The sequence below is a fragment of the Parasteatoda tepidariorum genome, chromosome 3, assembly GCF_982258835.1.
Source record: "Parasteatoda tepidariorum strain Cologne lab strain chromosome 3, Ptep-v5.0, whole genome shotgun sequence".
Classification (NCBI taxonomy): domain Eukaryota; kingdom Metazoa; phylum Arthropoda; class Arachnida; order Araneae; family Theridiidae; genus Parasteatoda; species Parasteatoda tepidariorum.
In genome coordinates, this window is record NC_141757.1 from 1,166,939 (window position 1) to 1,187,460 (window position 20,522).

The window sequence follows — 20,522 nt, forward strand, 5'->3', positions numbered from 1 at the left end:
ATTTAACGCACATCTAATAGCTCTACATAGCACTTATCCTGAAAATGTTAACCAACCATGTGACGTGTCCGAACCAAGCTGGTTTGACCAATTTTTAAAATAACTAGTGCTTAAAAAATATAGTCTAAGCTTTAAAATGTTTACTCAGACTATATTACTAAGCATCGAATGCTCAAAAACCATAAAGAGGAAATAGCAAAGTTAGAAAAAATTATAAAAATTCTGTTTTTTTATTTTATTTATTTATTTTTGAAATACATTATCATGTACTAAGTTATAAATAGTGTGAATGAAAGGCGAAAAGGATAAATTTGCATAAAAAGAGTATATATTTCATTTAAAAGCATGTGTTCCAGAAAACTTACCCAATACAGTGACGGTTGCAGATGTGCTGAGCCTTCCCGAGCTGTTCTCCAAGTTGAGTGTGTACTTTCCAGTGTCTGATCGAACAGACAACAAAATCTCGAAGAAGCAGGTGGTGGGTGTGGTACGCACTTCAATCCTCGGATTGCCGATCACTGGATGATCGTTGATGGACCACGAAGCAATGGGCGGTGGTTCACCTTTGATGGACACTTCGTAGGTGATGGGACGTCCAGCACGGACTCTCTGATCCAAAAGTGTCAGGCGATCCACGACGGGGGCCACTACAATGACAAATATTCACCCTCATGTGGATTTTAATTTTAAAAAAATAACTGACAAATGAGGGGTTTCTATTAAAATTTTCTTTGAAAAATAGTAGCATTACATATCAAAAAGAGTAGCCTAAATAGTCTCCCCAGCTAAATTATTAGGAAGCTATTTTCATCTAGGTACAGCCTATGTTCATATTATGAGATGCACTATAAGATTTTATGTCAAATCTTAATTATCAGGTGATATTGATTGTTTTTACGCGATTGAAACCGGTTTGTATAATATATATAATATATATTCGAAGATTAGATAAATTAGAAGATATGTTATTTAAATATGAAATACTTATTATGTCAACTATTATATTAATAAATTATAACAATTAGAGCAAATTATTAGATACACTACAGTGTTATAATAATGGCATGCTTTGCACGAGTTTACAGGCAATACTTTCATATTCAGACATACATACATGTAAAGGATTTTTATTCATGAGATTTTTTTATATACTTCCTATTTGTATTTACTTTTAGCGTACTGCATTACAATGTTAATCCATTGATACGCGAACGTAAACAACTAAAACCGGTTTCAGTTGTATAAAAACAATAAATATCACCTCATAATTCAGATTTTACGTAGAATCTAATAATGCGTCTCATAATTTGGCCAGGTATAGTGTGCAGTTAAATAATTAATGGGTCAAGATTTAAAATAAAGATTAACCATATATGTAATATATATAACGACCCACCCTATTAATTCAGGGTATGCGTTAAAAATATGCACCGTCGCCGCGGCAGGCCCACCCAGAAGAGGGGGCGCAGGCTCAATCAGTGCCGGTCGGGGAACCCGGCGAAGCCCCACCGTGGCATTTGTTAAAATTCCGATCAGTTTATTATGAGTTACATGGCAACAGCTCGACAATTTGATTTCAGCAAGGGATACACTACACGTTGTTCAAAATATGCGGGGCCTCCCTGGCCGAGCGGTATCGCCGGTCCAAACGCTCTGTTAAGCGTGGAGGTAGCGGGTTCGAATCCCGCCGTAACCCTGGATGTATTCTTTGTGATGTCTTTCTCTGAATTGTTCTATCTGTATTTTCTACTTGACAATGACTTATAAGCCTATATTGAGCACACAAGTCAGCAAATGTATGTAATTTCAATAAAATAAAAAAATAAATAAATAAAATAAATCAAAATATGCCACAAGGGATAATGATAATTAAACGTTTAAAACACAAAAAAGGGGAACCACCGAATTGAAATAAGGTCAAAAGATCCTAATAAATTAAGAAAATATTAAGTCTAGAGGTCAACGGACTCTTATATTGTTATACAAGCCCTTACGTATTTCAGCAATAAGTTGGCTGCACAAAGCAGCACATAAACCAGGACTGTTTGAACTCAGGTCCAAGAGTGGACAACAACAACAACTCAAAACATAAACAATACAGGCAGTTAAAAGTAAAAGCATCAGATAAAAGGTCAAAAGCAATGACAAGTATAAAAGTAAAAGTTGACAGTGTCAAAACATAGAATGTATACCCAAAAGGGGAAAAAGCAATTTTCTGCAGGTCAAGTTAGCGAAGCACTGATGTTGGTTAAAATTATTAAAATGATTGTCACGAAGTGTCCGGAAATGAATACAATTTAGAATTAAGTGGTCTATAGTTTGTTGTTCACCACAGTAGTTTCATTAGATGTTTTTGTTAAAAAATCTATTTTGGTGCTCTCCGAACACTCCATGACCCGTTAAAAATTGGTTAAGATAAAAACTTGCCTGCAGTCTATTTAGTTTCGGATCTTTAAAAAATTTGAGTGTCTGCCTTCCTTTCCCAGAACTCTGCCACTCTTGCTTCCAGCGTATCATGTTATGTGACTTGACCAGAGTTTTAATTTGAGCGGCGGAACTAGGGACCTCTATTGAGATTTTGCAGAGGCTAGTGGCATCTTTTGCTGCTCGATCCGCCTCCTCGTTGCCTTGAATGCCAATATGGGCTTTTACCCAGTTACACTTAATGTTATTCTTCCAGAGTAGTTTTGTGTCCTCCACCAGTTTTAAAATCGGTTTCAGATTAAAGATTAACCATATAAAATGTTTAAAAGATTTATGAAGTGATTTGCTTAATCCATTGAAAAATTAAGTCATATATAATGTGAATGAAAGGCTCAAAATGTAATTTTTGCAATAAAAAGTTGCTTCATTTCTTTAATCCATTATCGGATCTTCTGTCTATATTTTGTTCACTTAAACTCATATTATTTTAACGCTTCTATGTTCTGCATTTCTTATATTTGGACCCATTACTTTAACTTCACTATGAATGTTAGAAAAAAAATATTTTAAACAGAGACTTACAAAATCTGGGTTTGGCTGTTATGGGTTGTGTGGGATCACTGGGTTCACTGGGTCCGGCTTTGTTAATGGCCACCAGACGAAATTCGTACTGTTCCCCTTCCACCAGATCCGATATCTTGGCTTTAGTTCCGGTCACTCTGGTCGCCTCTTCCCAGAGGGGTGCACCCTTCAATCTCTTCTCGATGAGGTAACTGGAGACGGGAGCACCGCCATCTTTTTTAGGTGGACGCCACTCCAATTCAATGGAATGAGAATCCCAGTCGATGGCCACAGGTGGACTCGGTTTATCCGGTGGATCTGAAAATGGAATGAATGAATGTCTTCGCTGCACTCATCCTATTCTTAAAGCATTCGTTATCAGGGTGCGTAGACAAATTTTTGTAGTGTGTCTACCATTACAAAAATACAATTCCTATTCACTAGTATATGAAGAAATGTTAACTCGATTCATAAGATGAAGGTCTACTCTCCCCACATGGGTGGTCTTCAAACGTGACGTGAACATCTTGGCAGAAACGCCCACTTCGATTTGAACACGCCTACTTCGATGGATGGTCCGCATTGAACAGTTGACTTGCGACATTGTTTTCCTCACACTGTTGCTTCGTATATACGCGACTGCTCAAAAATTATGGGGGATCTTAATACATAACAGCAATGAATCAACTAGCGGTATCCGTTATCAAATTTTATCACAGATATAATTCTGGTGGGGGGAGTACTGTGTGTCTACCACTACAAAAATACAATTTCAATTCAATAGTATATAAGGCATGTTAACTCGATTTTATGTCGGGGTACCTCTTCATAGATGAAGGTTGACATTGTCGATATCTACTCTCCCCACATTTTTCAACAAAATAAGTACCTTTTAAGTACTTTTTAAGCACTCAAAAAATATTTTTAATCACTTCCCCCCTCCCCAAAAAAAACAACATAATTAGGATCTGTGCAGTAATAAAATTTTTTTCCCTACCCTTTGAAGTTCTTCACTTATAAAAATAAAATTCAAAAACATTACGTAATCATGATAAAATAACTAGTTTCTTATAAATATTGCAGAGAAAATTGTGAAAATCATGATTTTTTTTCTTTTGTAATTTAGAATGACACTCGAAACGGCAAAGAAAAAATTTCTTTTTACAAGATAGAATATTAAGCAATTTTTACAAACCCCGAATAAAAAAAGCACCTTTAAGGGCTTTTAAAAAACTTAAATCAAAAATAAACACCTTTAAGCACTTTTTAAAAACGGTACGCACCCTGATGTATATAGGTTATTTTCGATACTGACTCTAGAAATATAGATAGCATATAAGAAAATTTAAGTAACAATTAAAAAAATAATCGGAATTAAAACTGATGTTATTTAGCATTTCTAAAGAACTGCTTTTTACCTATGAACATTCATACGTCACTCGTTTGTATTAAGGGTTCTTCAACCAACACCTCCTGCAAAAGAAAAGGCTCCCGCACTGGTTGCCATAAACGAGAAATCCGATCCTATATTAATCCCAACGTAGTGACCGTATTTTCTCCCCACTGGACAGTTAATGTTACTCTAAATTTATTCGTGCAGAGGCATTACTTTAGTGTTGCTCCAACTGGACTAGATAAAGCAGATCAAAACTTTGCCAGTCATACAGAGTTAAAACAGGGAGAGTTGCAGCAGTATTCCAAGACAAGACTGTTTTCTTAATGAGGGGTAACGAAATAGAGAGAATTATATACAATGTAAATTTAAGACATCCAAAGTAAAGTATTTTGTGTGATGAAACTAATTTTTAATGAATCAGAGCTACAAGCTAGCAACTGCTCTATTGAAAACTATTTTATCACCACCGTTGAACAGCCGATCTAATTCTTGAGATAACCACTATCTAACTTCAACTCCGTAGCCATGTACTTTTGAAACCAATCCAGAAGACGAGAGTACTTTTGTATCAAATATTGGGAGATATTTGACTTCGTGGAGGACTTTTTGATGGAGCTCACACGTATTTGCGTTACATGGAGAGAAACACAACGAGAACCTCCCATGGTTAGCCTGACGGCAAGGAGACTCTCATCCATGATCAGTCTATCACTGAGTATACGACATGTCACCACTGTGGTCGGAGCATGTGGTCGGTCACTGTGGTCGGAACTCGTATCGACTGTGATAGGAATCCGGTTTGCCTCATTGGAAGACGAGCGCTCTATCCCCTGAGTCATCGCGGTCCTTGGAAGAAATGTGACGTCCTTTTGACCCTGGTCAGATGACGCGGCCAGCGCTTGAGCCGGAAACTTCCTCACCACAATCAACAGATACCGTATGTGGGGGGATTATTTTGTCAGCCACTATCCAAGCAACGGCGTGAACGTACACATACATATAAAACAAATTTACATAAAAAAAACTATACCGAATGGATTTTTGGCAATGATGGATTGTCGGGTCATGGTCCATTGAGAACTTCCCTCTCTGTTGACTGCCTTCACTCTGAAGATGTATTCGTGCATCTCTATGAGCCTGTCCACGTGCAGGGAAGTGTTGACTGTCTCGTCTGCAGGAACCCATCTTCCACCCTCCATGTCCTTCTTCTCTACTGTGTAATGCTGGATGTCACTGCCACCGTCATCGTCGGGTGGGTTCCATGACACCAGGCAACTCTCTTTGCTCACCTCACTGATCTGCAGATTCTTAGGAGGCAGGGGAACATCTGTTACAATGACACAAATTCATTCAGAATAAATGTTTACATACATCCTTTCACTCTAATTATCACAACGTTGTGTTTACAGAAAAAAAACATGCATTTTTAATTGCACAAGTATTTTTTTTTAAATTCTAATATTACAGGCGATATTCTCGCATTTTGTAGGCGGAATAATGCACTCATTATTTCCGAACTTTGTAAATTATGACACAAATCAGGGGTCTGTTTAGAAGAAATTTAGGTCCGTTAACGGACCCTTCACAAAATATCTTTTCATGAAAACGGACCCTTCACAAAATATTTTAAATTAAAAACGGACCCTTCACAAATTTGTTTATCTTCATTATTGTTTTGTTAATCGAATAAACCCTTCCCAGGAAGGGGGTGGGGAGAAAGACAGATGCAAGCGAACTAAATTTTGTCTTCGGCAGACGCTTCTTCCTTTATTCGTCCGAAATGAATATTCTGCGTTCAGCAGTATAGGCTAAATACCAAATATCTGTATGTTGCATCGCTAATTTAGTAGCAATTGCTGCCTATTTTTTAAAATTTGATTTATTTAATTATAATTTTACAGTGTTGAGCATAATCTTGTATGTCTTTACAATTTAAAAACTCCTTGAAAAAGTTTTTTTTTTGCAATAACGGACCCTATTTGCACAAATTCACAAAAGCGGACCCTGGTTGAAAGAATGTGACTTAACGTTTATTTTATATTCACAAATTACGAGTTATTTTTTCACAATTTTACAAAAACGGACCTTTCACAAAATGTCTGGACAGACCCCTGCAAATTAAAATTTGTACGTAAATTAAGAATCGAAAAAACTCCCAAAATAAAGATTACGAGAATAGAACTCTTTAAAAAAGAGATATTCAAATAAGTGTTTGTAAAATAGGGTGCTCTTTAAAGAAAAAAGAAAGAACATTTCTAGAGCGAACTATCCTTTACACTTTCGCGATATCTGAATTTTTTTTTTATTTCATATTATTCATTTGAAATTTTAGCCGATGTCAGTTATTGCCGACTTTCTTTTTTAAATCTTAAATGAGAATAGAAAAATCATGATTATCTCTTTCCGCTCTGATGAGCAAGAAAGATACCTTTAAAAAAAAATTCTGCAGAAAAAAAAGAAGAAAAAAAACGTTTTTCGATAAATTATGCAGAAAGAAAAAAGAAAAATCTTTCTACAAAAACGGTGTAATGTTCTGTGACAATGTCGTCGCTACTCTGCTGTGGAGTAAGCAAAATGTATTATTTTTTTCCAAATCGTTGGATTGAAGATTAAAAGAACGCTTCAAAATATTTTTTTTTTTCAATTCTGAAAAGTAAATTCCATTCTAAGCTTTTCAACCCCAGCTTCTTTTTAGATACGCAGGGTTATTTTGAGCATAAAATTATTACACATGCTTAGCTAAACATTATGTATGCTAACATAATGTTAAGCTTTCGTAATTATTTTATATCAGATTTAATTGAATGAGTTTCAATTTAAGATAAGTAGTTAGAAAAGTATTGAAATTGAAAATTTTCAAGACCTAGTATTTGAAAGATTGCAAGTGCAACTAGTAACTTTAATTATGAATTATAATTCAAAATGTATTTCAATTTTTTTAACACGAGAATTTTAGTTTTAATGTGTACAGTGAGCAAAAATACGAATCGCCATAAATAACTTTTGATCATATGATCGGATCGTTTTAGAACTCCATTATAGTGATTGGAGAGGATGCTCTAAAATACGCTAATTAAATAGTGCATGCGATATTTTAAGTTACGAAATCAGACACAAAAACGTACTTCCTCTGAATAAACATACCTTTTTTTTCTAACGGATTCTAGAGGGAAAATAGTTTGGCCCCCTAACGTTAATTTTATATTTTGCGTATTTCGCCATACCTCGAGATGAGATTCAAAACACTGAGTTATAAAATCAAAGATAAAACCAATTCAAAAAAAAAAAAAAAAAAAAAAGAATTTATTTATAATTTAAGAACAGTCGTTTTTGGATTGTTTTTTAAAAGTATCTAATTTTATATCCACAATTTTAATGAAATCGGTTGTTCCTGAGAGATTTTAAATAGGCGACTTTTTTCGATTTCAAAGGAACTCGTTCAAATTTCGTATTTTGCCATCTAAAACTATGATACTTTAAAAAACCTTACGAATCAGAATTTTTTCGACTATTGTTAAATAAAACAATAAAAAACATTTACTAAAATTTATTTTATGCATGGATAAATTTTTCAATTCACTTAAAAAGTTATCCGAATATGGAGCAAAAAATTATCAATAGGGAGTCCGAACATCGGATCGCTCTCCTGACCAAACTACGGGGACCCTATTTCCCAGATAACCCCCTCTCTATTTTAGGGGTCAGAGATCCGAAACCTTAAAAAAAGGGGTATATTTATTCAGAGAAAGTGCATTTTAGCACTTGATTTCGTAAGTTAAAATATTTCCTGCACTTATTAATTAGTATATTTGAAGTCTTCCCCTGGAGCCATTAACATTGATCGTAAAGATCTGATCATTTAATCAAAAGTTATACCGGGTAGACTATTTTTTTTTGCACTGTACACATTAAAACTAAAATTCGCGTGTTAAAAAAATTTTAATATATTTCGAATTATAATGCGAAACACAAACATTATTGGAAGTTACTAGTTATGCTTACAATCCTTCAAATACTATGTCTTGAAACTTTTCAGGATAAACTAGTTTCAATACTTTTCTAACTACACTATACTTTAGTATTCATTAAAATGTAATGATTTCGAAGTAATAATTTATCATTTCAATTAAATAATGGCATTTATGAAATTTAATATGTGTGTTTTAATGAGAGCATAGTTTTAATGAAACTGTATTAAAGATAAAAGGAATTTAATTTCAGTTTTTGTAAAAAGGGAAGTGTATACTAATTATAAATTATATATTATTAATTAAATATTGATTATAAATCATATTATTGATTAAATATTAATTATAAATTATATATTAATTAAATATTGATTATAAATCATATTAATTAAATATTAATTATAAATTATATATTAATTAAATATTAATTATAAATTATATATTAATTAAATATTGATTATAAATCATATTAATTAAATATTAAATATAAATTATATATTATTAATTAAATATTAAATATAAATTACATATTATTAATTAAATATTAAATATAAATTACATATTATTAATTAAATATTAATGAAATTATATATTATTAATTAAATATAAATTATATATTAATTATAAATTTTATATATTAATTAAATATTAATTATATAATAATTTTAAGATTACCCAGTATGAGGAGAGTAACCTTGGCGCTGTCTGAACCATTCGAATTGGTGGCTGTGAGGGTGAGTGTTCCAGAATCTTCCCTTAGAGCCTTCTTCACTTTGATGGTTGTTCTGTAATCTTCATAAGTGAAGAACCACCTTAAGTCGTCTGTAATGGGTTTACCATTCAGATTCCAGACTTTCTTGGGGGGTGGTTCACCAGAAACAGGAACATTCAGATCAAAACTCTTTCCTGCCTTCAGTCGAATGTTGATCATGGCATTCCGGTCAATGTGAGGGGCCACTGAAGCACAACAATGTTTTTTTTTAATTTCATTGAGAAAGAATCAACGTTCTATCACTTATTTAAAATTTGACATAGGATAGCATGATTTTAACATAAACACGGATATTATTTAAATGAAAACACCTCCGTGAATATATCACAAGGAACTATTATTAGCTAATTTTCCAGAAAGATATAATTTAAAGAAAAAAAAGGGGTATAGAATGACGTCTTTCACGAACGATAAAAGGTCATAAAAATCATGAAACAGCTTTTTAATAGGCAGTCAAATGTATTCTTTTGGAAACAATACTATTTCAAAACAATTCAATTTTTTTTTAAATTAGAAAAAAAAATCATTTTTTGGATATTAATAAAGAAATTGATTTTGGGCAAAAAAATAAATAAATAAAATAAACAAAATTAAGCTTAAAATGAACCTACAGAGACTCTTTCTGATTTCCGCTGACTTCACAGCACAACGTGACTATTTCCCCCCTTTCATGTCATCGATTTATGAAGTGTTTCGATAATTAGAGCACAGAAAAGCAGAACACCGAAAACAAATAATTACACTGGTGTGCAAAACTTAAGCAACAAGTGGTTTTTCGGCCACAGCTCCCCAACAAAGTATAAGATAGCCATGAAATTGCAGTATAATATGCACGCAATTCCGTAGAAAGATTATTTGTATGCAAATTTTAGAAATAAAACGTCGTAGGTGATGTAAGTGTACGTAAACCTTGCGGGTCGGCGCGCGCAGGTCAAAGCTGTGATAAAAGGACGAAGAGCACCGTAGTTAAAGACATTCGCTGCAAGTGATTTGTTTTGTGAAACATGTCTTCAAGAAATCATTTAGACGACTTTACTAGAGGAAGAATGATTGGGAAGCTAGAGGAGGGGCGTAGTGTGACCAGTGTCGCCGAAGAGTTCGGGATCAACAAAAGTGTTATTTCTCGTGCTTGGAATGCCTTTAAAACTACTGGTACAGCTGTTCGGAAGGTTGATGATGGCCGTCCAAAGAAAACAACACCAAGAGATGACCGTTACATTGCCCTCCAGGCGAAAAGAAACAGTTTTCAGTCAGCGAGCTCCATATTTCAGCAACAGTGCACAGTCACAGGACGACAAGTATTAAGATTTACAGTGGCCAGACACCTCCACAAAGGTGACTTATTTGCTTGACGTCCTGAACACTGTATACCTTTAAAAGTAGGCCATTGGCGGCACCGTTTAGAGTGGTGCAGAGAACACGAAACCTAGACACCTCATCAATGGAGTCGTGTCCTCTTCACAGATGAGAGTCGATTTAGTGCTACAAGCGATTCTCAACGTCAGTTGATCAGGAGAGAGGCTGGAGCTCGATTTCATCCCAATAACATCGCGGAAAGAGATCATTACGGTGGTCCTGGAGTTGTAATCTGGGGTGGCATTATGTTGAACGAGCGGACTGAGCTTCAGATCTTCGACCGAGGTTCTGTAACTGGAGACCGCTACTGCAATGAGGTAATCCTACCCCATGAGCGTCTGTTCCGAGGGGCCATTGGACCTGATTTCATTTTTATGGATGACAATGCCCGGCCACACCGTACTGCTAATGTTCAAGAGCTACTGGAGAATGAAGATATCACACGAATGGATTGGCCAGCTTACTCTCCAGATCTAAATCACACAGAGCATGTGTGGGATGTATTAGGGAGACGTCTTGCGACACGACAGTATGCTCCTGGTAACACCCATCAGCTGAAAGATGCATTAAAGGAGGAATGGAGACGTTTACCCCACGAAATCCTGGATAATATGCTGCTTAGCATGGAGAGACGATGACAAGCAACAATTACAGTAAGGGGAGGGCATATCCCATACTAGGGAACATATGCCAGTTGTACTTACGCTTCTTCAGGCAATCATGTGTAACGCCACTATATGTAAAATAAAGCCTTTTTTTATTCCATACCCTACTTTAAGCTTTATATTCCTTTCTGCGCCATTATTCTCTTACCATCGTTTAAGTACAAAATAATGTACATCATATTCAAATTTCATGTCAATCGGATGATTAGGTCGAAAAATGATGTATAAGAATAGTAATCAATACAAGTGAAACAACTAACACGATCAAGAATGAAGCCACTTTTAACTTGTTGGAAGTACGTCAGGTGAAAAAAAGATGCAATTATTTGGAAAGGTGATGGATTTTCAAAAAATAGTTTTTCAGTTTTTAGCGAATAGGTTTCAATATTTTTGCTAAATCTTTGTTAATACATATCATATACTTGGTGTCAAATTTTTCAGAATAATAATCGGTAATATATATATATATATATATATATATATATATATATATATATATATATATATATATATATATATATATATATATATATATATATATATATATATATATATATATATATATTATGTCAAAAAAAATCGAAAATTGAAAATTTTGTTAGGAAAAACCCTAGAGGCCACTCAATATTTCTTTTCTCCTTCTAATAAACGATAAGAATAATTTTTATTGAAAATTATTACGATGCACTTTTTATTTGAATGATAAAACAGCCTTTCATTCCAAAAACAAAATTATTTAGTATTTTTTAAACCATATTTTTGAGGATGGTTTAATTACTGGAGTAAGCTAAATCTGACCTGAATGAATTGTGAAAACGTTGAATAGAATGATATGAAAACCACACTTTTGCGTAACATGTGGCAAAAATCAACATGGTGAAGAAAAAAAAATCTCATATTAAATAAGGGTATATTAATCACTATTTAAAAGCCTCCAATGAAAAATAGCACCTTGAAGGGCTTTTAAAAACGCACCATGTTATAAAAACAAGTCGTGACATGATGATAAAAAATCTATTGTTTAAATAAAGTAGCGAAAAAAAAAGAAACTCACAGTTCTTTGGTTTTGCAATGTGCTGTCCAGTGGAATCACTGGGTTGACCTGAACCTCCTTTATTGATGGCTCTCACTCGAAATTCATAAACACCATTTTCCATCAGGTCCCGAATCACGGCGCTCGTCTGATCAGCCGGTACTTCCTGAACAGCTGTCCAATCGGGGCTGTGAAAAAGAAATTCAGTTTACAATCTGCATTGAAAGCACACACTTTTGCATGCATGAAATGGACAAAAAAGCGGAAACCTGAGAAGCTTGTCCTTCTTTTCAATGACATAACCTGTTATGGGAGATCCTCCATCATTTTCTGGAGCTGTCCATTTCAGTTTGACGAAGTCTCGATCGTAATCTTCGATTTCCGGGGCTCCAGGTTTTCCAGGCTCATCTGAAGTCATAATCAATTCAAATGAAGTCAACATATTCAGATGTCAGGTTTGGGACACATCTCAAAATGAGTATTTAAGAAAATAGCATTTCATTCCGGTTTTCAAACTTCCTTTTAATCTTTTAAGGCAGAATTTCAGTAAACATGCTTAAAATTATTTTGTATTCATTTTAGTTAAAAGAAGCGAAAAACATTATAAATAACATTTTATTAATGGATGGTTTTGATCGGGAATGTCCCTTTCTGCTTTTCAAATGTGACTCATTTTCAGTCATTTGCAGTTATTTAGAGATATAGTTATGCACCCACGAAATTTCTTTAATTTACAAAATCAATTATTGATACATTTTCAACTATGAATGAAAAAAAATTAAACTACTTTTTTGGATTTATAATTTTAGTACAAATGATTTTGATAATTTAACAAATTCTTTTTAGTAACTATGACTTTTTATAAGTAAAAATACCAAAGTGCATCAGTTGAGCAGCAGAAAAATTATAAAAGGGACACTGTCGTCTTTTCGAAAGGGTTTAGAATCATCTAATGAAACCCAATAGATTCGTAATGTGTCCATTTTCAGGAAAACACTTTAAAAGTCAACACTTCAAGTTTGCTATTAAAGTGGTAATAAATTTACGTTATGAGATTTGAAGTTTTAAAAATTCGAAGACATCTTCTTAATACCTACCGAAGGGATTCTTGGCCAAAATAGCTTTATCTGTTTCCAATGGAAGGGATTCTCCCTGTCTGTTGGCAGCTTTTACTCGGAACTTGTATTTCTTACCTGGCTGCAATCCCTTCACCTGCAAATACAAAGTTTACTTTTTCAGTGCACCAAACTCTACTTCCTACAAAAAATGCTTTACCTATTCATTTGAATTCGAAATGCATTCCTACACCAAAGATCCTACTAGAACACTGTTTTTGTTCTTAGCAAGAAACCAATCTGTTAATAACCTCTTTAAAAAAAAGTCAGTGGGGACAGCCACTGCTGAACTTTTTTTTGTATCATTGATTTATGACGATATAATGAAAACAGTCTAATGCAAAACAAATCTATGAAATTCAAAAAGCGTCTTTTTGTTTTCAGAGCCGTGTGATAGCTCAGGTGATAGAGCATTCGCCTTCCAAGGAGGTGAAGCGGGATCGAATCTCAGCGGGTCAATACGAATTCCGGCTTGCACCGACCTACAGTTCTTATGACAATCTAATGTAAACTCTATCACAAAGCGTCTTATTGTGACTCAATGTTTTCATTCATTTTGCAGCCATTGAAGGCAGAGAGAGTCGCCATCATTCACATGGGTGCGCCCATCATTAGTTTGTTTAACCACATCATTTTATCACTCATTATACTCCACCCCCCCCACCAATCCTAACAAGTTGAGCCGCGATGGCTTAGGGGATAGAGCGCTCGCCCTTCAATGCGGTGAACCGGGTTCGAATCCCAATTATGGCTGGTCAATGCGAATCTGTATCCAGCTCGCACCGACCACAGTGGTGACGTGAAATATATTCAGTGGTCAACGAATCATGGCTTAGAAGTCCCCTCACCATCAGGATAACCGTGGGAAATTCTCGTGATCTTCCTCTCCATGAAACACAAATGCTGGTGAGTTGCATCAAAATTTCGCCCAATACTTAATCCGAGAGTTCCCTTGTCATCTGGATAGGGTTCAAAATGACAAGACTTGAAAATTGGTAGTCGTAAAAACAAACATTGGGTCTGCTGTTCAACGAAGGTTATAAAATAAAATCCTAACAAGTTGACGAAAGATTTCTGCTGACATAATATTCTTTGCAAAGCAGTACAAAACACAGTTTAATATTTGGCAAGTCGGCAATAGTCTTAAGCTCTTTGAATGTTCCCTGACGCATAAAAACGCAACACAATCCGGCTGTTATGACGTTAGCGGAGAAACAATCAACACCAGAAACTAGATCAACCAGAAACGTGTGTGAAAACTGTGACACTACCTCCGTGGTGGCAGTAGAAGGAAACTGTTCTTACTTTTTGGACACGCCTCGTATTAAATAAATAGCTACTAACATAATACCAAGTCCTTTCCTTAAAAAAACAATAAACAATGTAACAGGCATGTATAAATTAACAACACTGTATAATTACCCATTCTTATTTACTGTGTACCTGTAAAAATTGCGCTTACCGAAAGTTTCAGTAAATTGGATATGCCAATGAGAGAAAAAACACATGTTATTATCAACTACAGACCTTAATCCTATGGCACCAAATACAGGTGAATTGAGCCAAAACAATAGTTTACTCTGGGGATAGATGTGTCTCAGTTCAGGACGGGGGGTGGGGGGCATGATTAGTGTTCCCGGGATACTTGCGTGGTACTCACTGAGTAGTTTTGGAATACAATTTAAGAAAAACTATTTTTTAAAATTTATTTTCATTTAAATCAACAGCTTATTTTAAAAGTTTTCTCTAATACTCCTCAATTTTTATGAGTAAACTTTTTTTGTTGTCTGAAGACGAGGCGAAAGGCGTGGTTGTAGTCACCGGTTAAGCATTTGGTCAATTTTTTGTATCCAATAGCTGAATGGAATTTCATAAACGCATTTGATGTCGTGGGTGGAAAAAATGCATCCATTGTCCGCCATTGGGTTGAATTTGTTTTCAATTTCAGACATTCAAAATACATCAGTCAATTCTTTTCAGTCTCACACTATTCATATTTATATTAAAGTCACAGGCCAAAACAGAAATTACGAATAAGTTTATTATAAATGAATATTACGGTAAAACTTTAAAAACGTGCGCTGGTGAAAATAAAGGTTGATATTTTTCTTGTAATCCTACCATACTATTTTTCCTTTGCCATAACCACATTTCTATGTTTTGATTCATTAAAGATAACAAAAGTACGAAAATTTGTATCACAAATTGATGATTATATTTCACTTTCCTTCGTTAAGTGGCAGACAATAAAGGATTTTCTCTTGCGTTAAGTGAATGCTAGTATAAGTATATTCGTGTTACTTTATCATGAGCTTTCAGGACTATTAACACATTGAATGCCCGCGCTAATTTTTACATGGCTTGCTCTGTCTGGTTACACGGTAAATAACTACAAACTAAATATGCAAATATTAGACAGATTTTGCTTGTTTTTCTATTTAAAAGTTTAGCATGACATATCTGTAAAAAGCATATAAGCCTACGAATTGTATAGAAATAGTGGTGGATGAAAATCTACTGAAATTTGAATTTATTAAACCAAGAATCACAATAAACTACCACTTGAAAATATTTATTCGCTGTCCGGAGCAAGTTGGCATCTCTGTGTATATATAAAGCTATTTTTGTGCGCTCTACACTGCATTCATTTCTTCAAACCATTTTAGTAAAGATAATAATATTTTTAAAAAAATTATGTGTTTCTAATTAATCTTGGCGGTTACCCCCATGGCTTTCAACGTGCTTTTACAATGGATTGGTCACATGTTACCACTAAAAAATGCCCGTGAATGTGAATCAGTTAATTATTTAGTAAATTTAAGTGTTTTCTATTGAAATACATTTGAAAAAACTTTAAAAAATGGTGACTGTCGTAGTTCTAAATTGCAAGAGGAGAGCTCTACCTTGAGTTCTGTCTGGGGAGTTTCACCCAGAGAAGTCCACACACCGGTGTCCTCGTCCATTTTCTCGATGACATAATGTTCTAAGGGTTGACCACCGTCATCTGAAGGAGGTTTCCATGACAACATACACCCATCTGCTGTCACATCTTCCACTTTCAAAGGACCACCAGGAGGAGAGGGCTTGTCTACAGAATGATTACAAATATGAATAGACCCAATATCTGGCACACTTATAATTAATAAATATACAGTCAGACTTCTATTTAACGAACTTCCATTTTGCGAATTGCTCTATTTCGCGAATTTTTTTCGAGGAACCCAGAACATTTTGGAAATTTCTTCGTAAAATAACTTCCAAATAGCGAAGTGAATTCTCCATTGAACGAACTTTTATTTCAGATCCACTTTCCCTATTTTCCAAAATATTCTAGAACATTTCAAAAAAAGTTTTATGGGGGAAATGACCTTGAATGGATTGTCGCAGCCACTTCATTCCCTTCTTGTTTGCATTTCAAACGAAAAACTCAGACAAAACAGATTTTATCAGTAGCAATTACATTTAAGAACGCGTAAGATAATGTATGTTTGAAATTACTTTTATAATAAATGCAGCTATCATTTTATACATAAACTTTTGTGTCTATGAATTTAAAATCTGTTTTGTGTTATTCAAGCATTTCAAAAGGTGATTTTCTCTTCAGCGAATTTTCCATATAACAAACTTATTATCGGGATTTAGTGACCTGGTTAAATAGAGGTCCGACTGTATTTATAAAAGTTCTAACTTTCAATGAAACTGATCAGAATTTTTTGATTTAATAAAAACACAGACCTGCCCTGAGTCAGCATTATTAAACCTTGCCACCTTAAACAAAAAAATAATGAATAAAAGAAGAATTACCATAGACAAGTGCTTCAACCTGTGCTTCATCTTTTCCGTGTTCATTGAAGGCCAGCAATGTGTAGATGCCATTGTCATCTCTCCTACATTTCCTGACCGTTAATTTCGTGCTGTACTCTTCATTGCTAATTTTAATGTGTTCACTGGGTTGGAGGGTATTGTCTCTGAGGGACCACTGCAGGGTGGGAGGGGGTTCACCGATGACGCTCGCTTCGAAGTGGAACGTCTTTCCAGCCTTGACACGAATTTTGTTTAAGGTGGAACGATCGATTTTGGGTGCAACTATTTAAAAAACACAGAATAAGACATTTAAAGTATCAGTTAAGTAATCAATCACATCAGTTAAGTAATCAGTCAAATTTTCATTTAAATTAATAATAATAAATTAAAAATTTGTATAAGATATTTTTTTAAAAAAAAATTACGACTCATTTTATGGTATTAAAAGTGGATATGAAACATTTACGACAAAACTCTTTCAGGGTGCGCAGCCAAATCTTTCAACAAAAAATAAGCACCTTTTAAGTGCTTTTTAAGCATTCAAAAATATTTTTAAGCATTCAAAAATATTTTTAAGCACTCTATATATTAACAAAATGCAAAACAATTTTCAAAGGCTTTACTTGATCAAGATAAAATAACCAGTTTCTGACAAAGAACTCTTTTCTAGATTATACTAGCTATTATAAAAAAGATCGAAAGGTTCGATATCAGGCTGTGGAAGCCTGAAATTTACAAAATGCGGCAGAATTGCACATGGGAGTGCAAGAATCTCAGTGAACCCAGCTCATTATACTCGCATGTAGACCCGCAAGTATTTCATCAAACATGTAAAATGATGGTCATACCCTATAGACAGACGGAATGCCAAAATGCGTCGTGTTTGAATGAATCGTAAAAACGTTGAATAGAACAATATGAAAAAGCACGCGTTTGCATAGTATGAGTGGAGAAAATAGACATGGTAAGGGGAAAAAAACTTTCATTTTCGAAAAAGGAAAATGAAGCACTTTTCAAAAACACCGAATGAAAAAAGCACCATAAAGGGATTTTTAAAAAAAACTCTACGCACCATGTCCTTACTATTGAAACAGATTACTATTTATAGTTTTGTTTAAGAGAATCTAAACTTTATGATAATATCAATTTCATACATTCCACCTCCTCTGCTCTGTTTAGTAGTAGTATTCAACGAAAGCTAAAATTGAAAGAGCACATAAATTATAGAGCCATTCTATTGAACGAGTTAACAAATAGGGAGCTCCTCCTGAAAACTAAATTTGATAGCTTTATAGCTAGGATTTTCAAAAAGGTAAGTAAAATGTCTACTTTTTTTATTTTAAATCGCCAGAATGATCTTACGTTTTCTAGGCTTTGCTGTGACGGGTGGTGTTGCATTACTGGGCTCTCCTGGTCCAGCTTTGTTGACCGCCTTCACTCTGAACTCGTACTTCTGACCCTGCACCAAATCTGGTACAGAAGCCGTAGTCTGGTCAGCAGGCACTTCCATCGCCTTCTCCCAATTTCCCAGTTTATCTTTCACTTCCACTAAGTAGGAAGAGATGGGAGATCCCCCGTCACTTTCAGGGGGAATCCACTTGAGGTCAATGTGGTCCTTGTCCCAATCCGTCACTTCTAAATTACCCGGTTTGCCTGGTTCATCTGTAATTGAAATGTGCTGATTAAATACAGAGCTGTTTCAATCCAGACTCAATTGTTCACTCAGATTTATGAAGTCCTTAAAGTAAAACATTTTGAAGCAATTTTGTGCACTAGACTTCAAATCTATCATTGAAAAAATTCAACAAAAATCTTTAAAAAATCAGAAAAATGGAAATCCGGATTGGAGTAAGAATCTCATACCTAATACTAACAATCAGTATCAAATGAAAAAAGCGTTGTTTTGAGAGTATTTTACTGAGTAAAAACTATTAGACTTAGAAATTAAAAAATACGAATAAAATATCTGACTGTTAAGCTTGTTACATTTACTTGTTGCATTTACTGTTGAGCTTGTTAAAAATATGGTACGGGGGCTTTACAGAACACAACTGCAGGCTGAAATTTGAGATGATGTAAGGGCCATATTTAATTACAGAGATGCAAATTTGCTCCGGACAGCAAGTATCTATATATATATTTCTCTTACACGGCGATAAAAAAAAGCCTCATTACAACTCTCCGAATGGCAACGCTGGAAAATCAACCAATAATTGCCGCTAAAAATGTCACATGCCAAATCTAGATTGGGTGGCTCAACATATAGCGCTTCTAAAAACGGAAACGGAAATAACCAGAGTGTAAAATATTATGTGCTTATGCGCATCGTATTTTTTGTTAAATAATTTATTTATTATATATCAGTTTATAGATGGTAACTAGAAGAGTTTTGTGGTTGCTATGGAGACTAATTAGAAGGTAAATTGTTTTTTTGAGTGAGTGTGAGATTTGTTTTTTGGAACTGCGATGGTGTAATTTTATTGTTTAGTTAATAAATCTTCCTTTTATATTAAACGTGATAGTAGTTTCCTTAATTATTTGATTCGAAGTCCTTGTAGTTTTATTTGAGGTCAGTTTATTTTGTATTTTTGACAAGAGAGAGCATTCTCACCAAACGAGATTTCTTCCGAAATTCAATGTTTTGTTTATGCAGGGTTTTTCCATTGCAATTTCTCTTATTTAAATTTTTAATAGACTTAATTATAGCCAAAATTTTAACCTTTTTAAAGAGATATCAGTTTTAGAAATTTTGTCTTAAGATTTTATACTATAGCACATTTCTAATAGGTTTAACGAATTACATGTCATTTATTTGAATTCAAATTTATTTTAATGACTTAGTATTTACTAAAAAGATGTAATTTTTTTTTTAAAAAAAAAGTTGTTATATGGATTTGAATGATTGTTTTGAATTCTTAGAATTTTGTGCATTTGCAATGTACCTAAGTTAGTAGCGAGTGAAGCGAGCTTGGTTTGCGAAGCAAACTATATAAGATTGCGTAGCAATTTTCGGGGGTTGGCGAGCGTTAGCGAGCAGGGGGCACAGCCCACTAGTATATTTTAAAGTGGTAGTTTATCAATTGTGATTCTTGATTTAATAAATTCAATTTAGTAGATTTTTATTCACCACTATTTCTAAATAATTCGTAGGTTTATATAATTTACCACTTTTCACTACTCATGTCATTCTAAACCTTTTAAAAAGCAAGCAAAAATAGTCAATTAATTTCAAAATTTGCTTTGTAGTTATTTACCGTTTATTTAATTGTTTCGGCGTGTCCGGAGCAGTTGGCATCTCTGTAATTAAAAAATAAATACGAGAATTTTTTTCTTTAAAATTGTGATTTGTTTGAAAGTTACAGCAATTTAATTTTTTTCTTCTTCTTTATATTATATATTCTTCGCTGCATTAAAAGCATACAACCAAA

At 34.2% G+C, this 20,522-nt stretch overlaps 1 protein-coding gene across 9 annotated transcripts in view; it reads right to left on the reverse strand.

Moving 5' to 3' along the window:
• Positions 1-20,522, reverse strand: part of LOC107453633 (twitchin) — a 264,438-nt gene that overhangs the window by 102,152 nt on the left and 141,764 nt on the right. For all 9 annotated transcript variants that reach the window (XM_087158572.1, XM_087158571.1, XM_087158570.1 and 6 more), the window contains 10 exons: positions 18,457-18,756; positions 17,095-17,376; positions 16,194-16,378; positions 13,273-13,387; positions 12,445-12,583; positions 12,197-12,363; positions 9,025-9,306; positions 5,412-5,708; positions 3,007-3,303; positions 366-647 (listed from right to left, as the gene is read on the reverse strand). In XM_087158572.1, the coding sequence (XP_087014698.1) occupies positions 366-647; positions 3,007-3,303; positions 5,412-5,708; positions 9,025-9,306; positions 12,197-12,363; positions 12,445-12,583; positions 13,273-13,387; positions 16,194-16,378; positions 17,095-17,376; positions 18,457-18,756 (2,346 nt within the window). The remainder of the gene's footprint in view (positions 1-365; positions 648-3,006; positions 3,304-5,411; positions 5,709-9,024; positions 9,307-12,196; positions 12,364-12,444; positions 12,584-13,272; positions 13,388-16,193; positions 16,379-17,094; positions 17,377-18,456; positions 18,757-20,522) is intronic.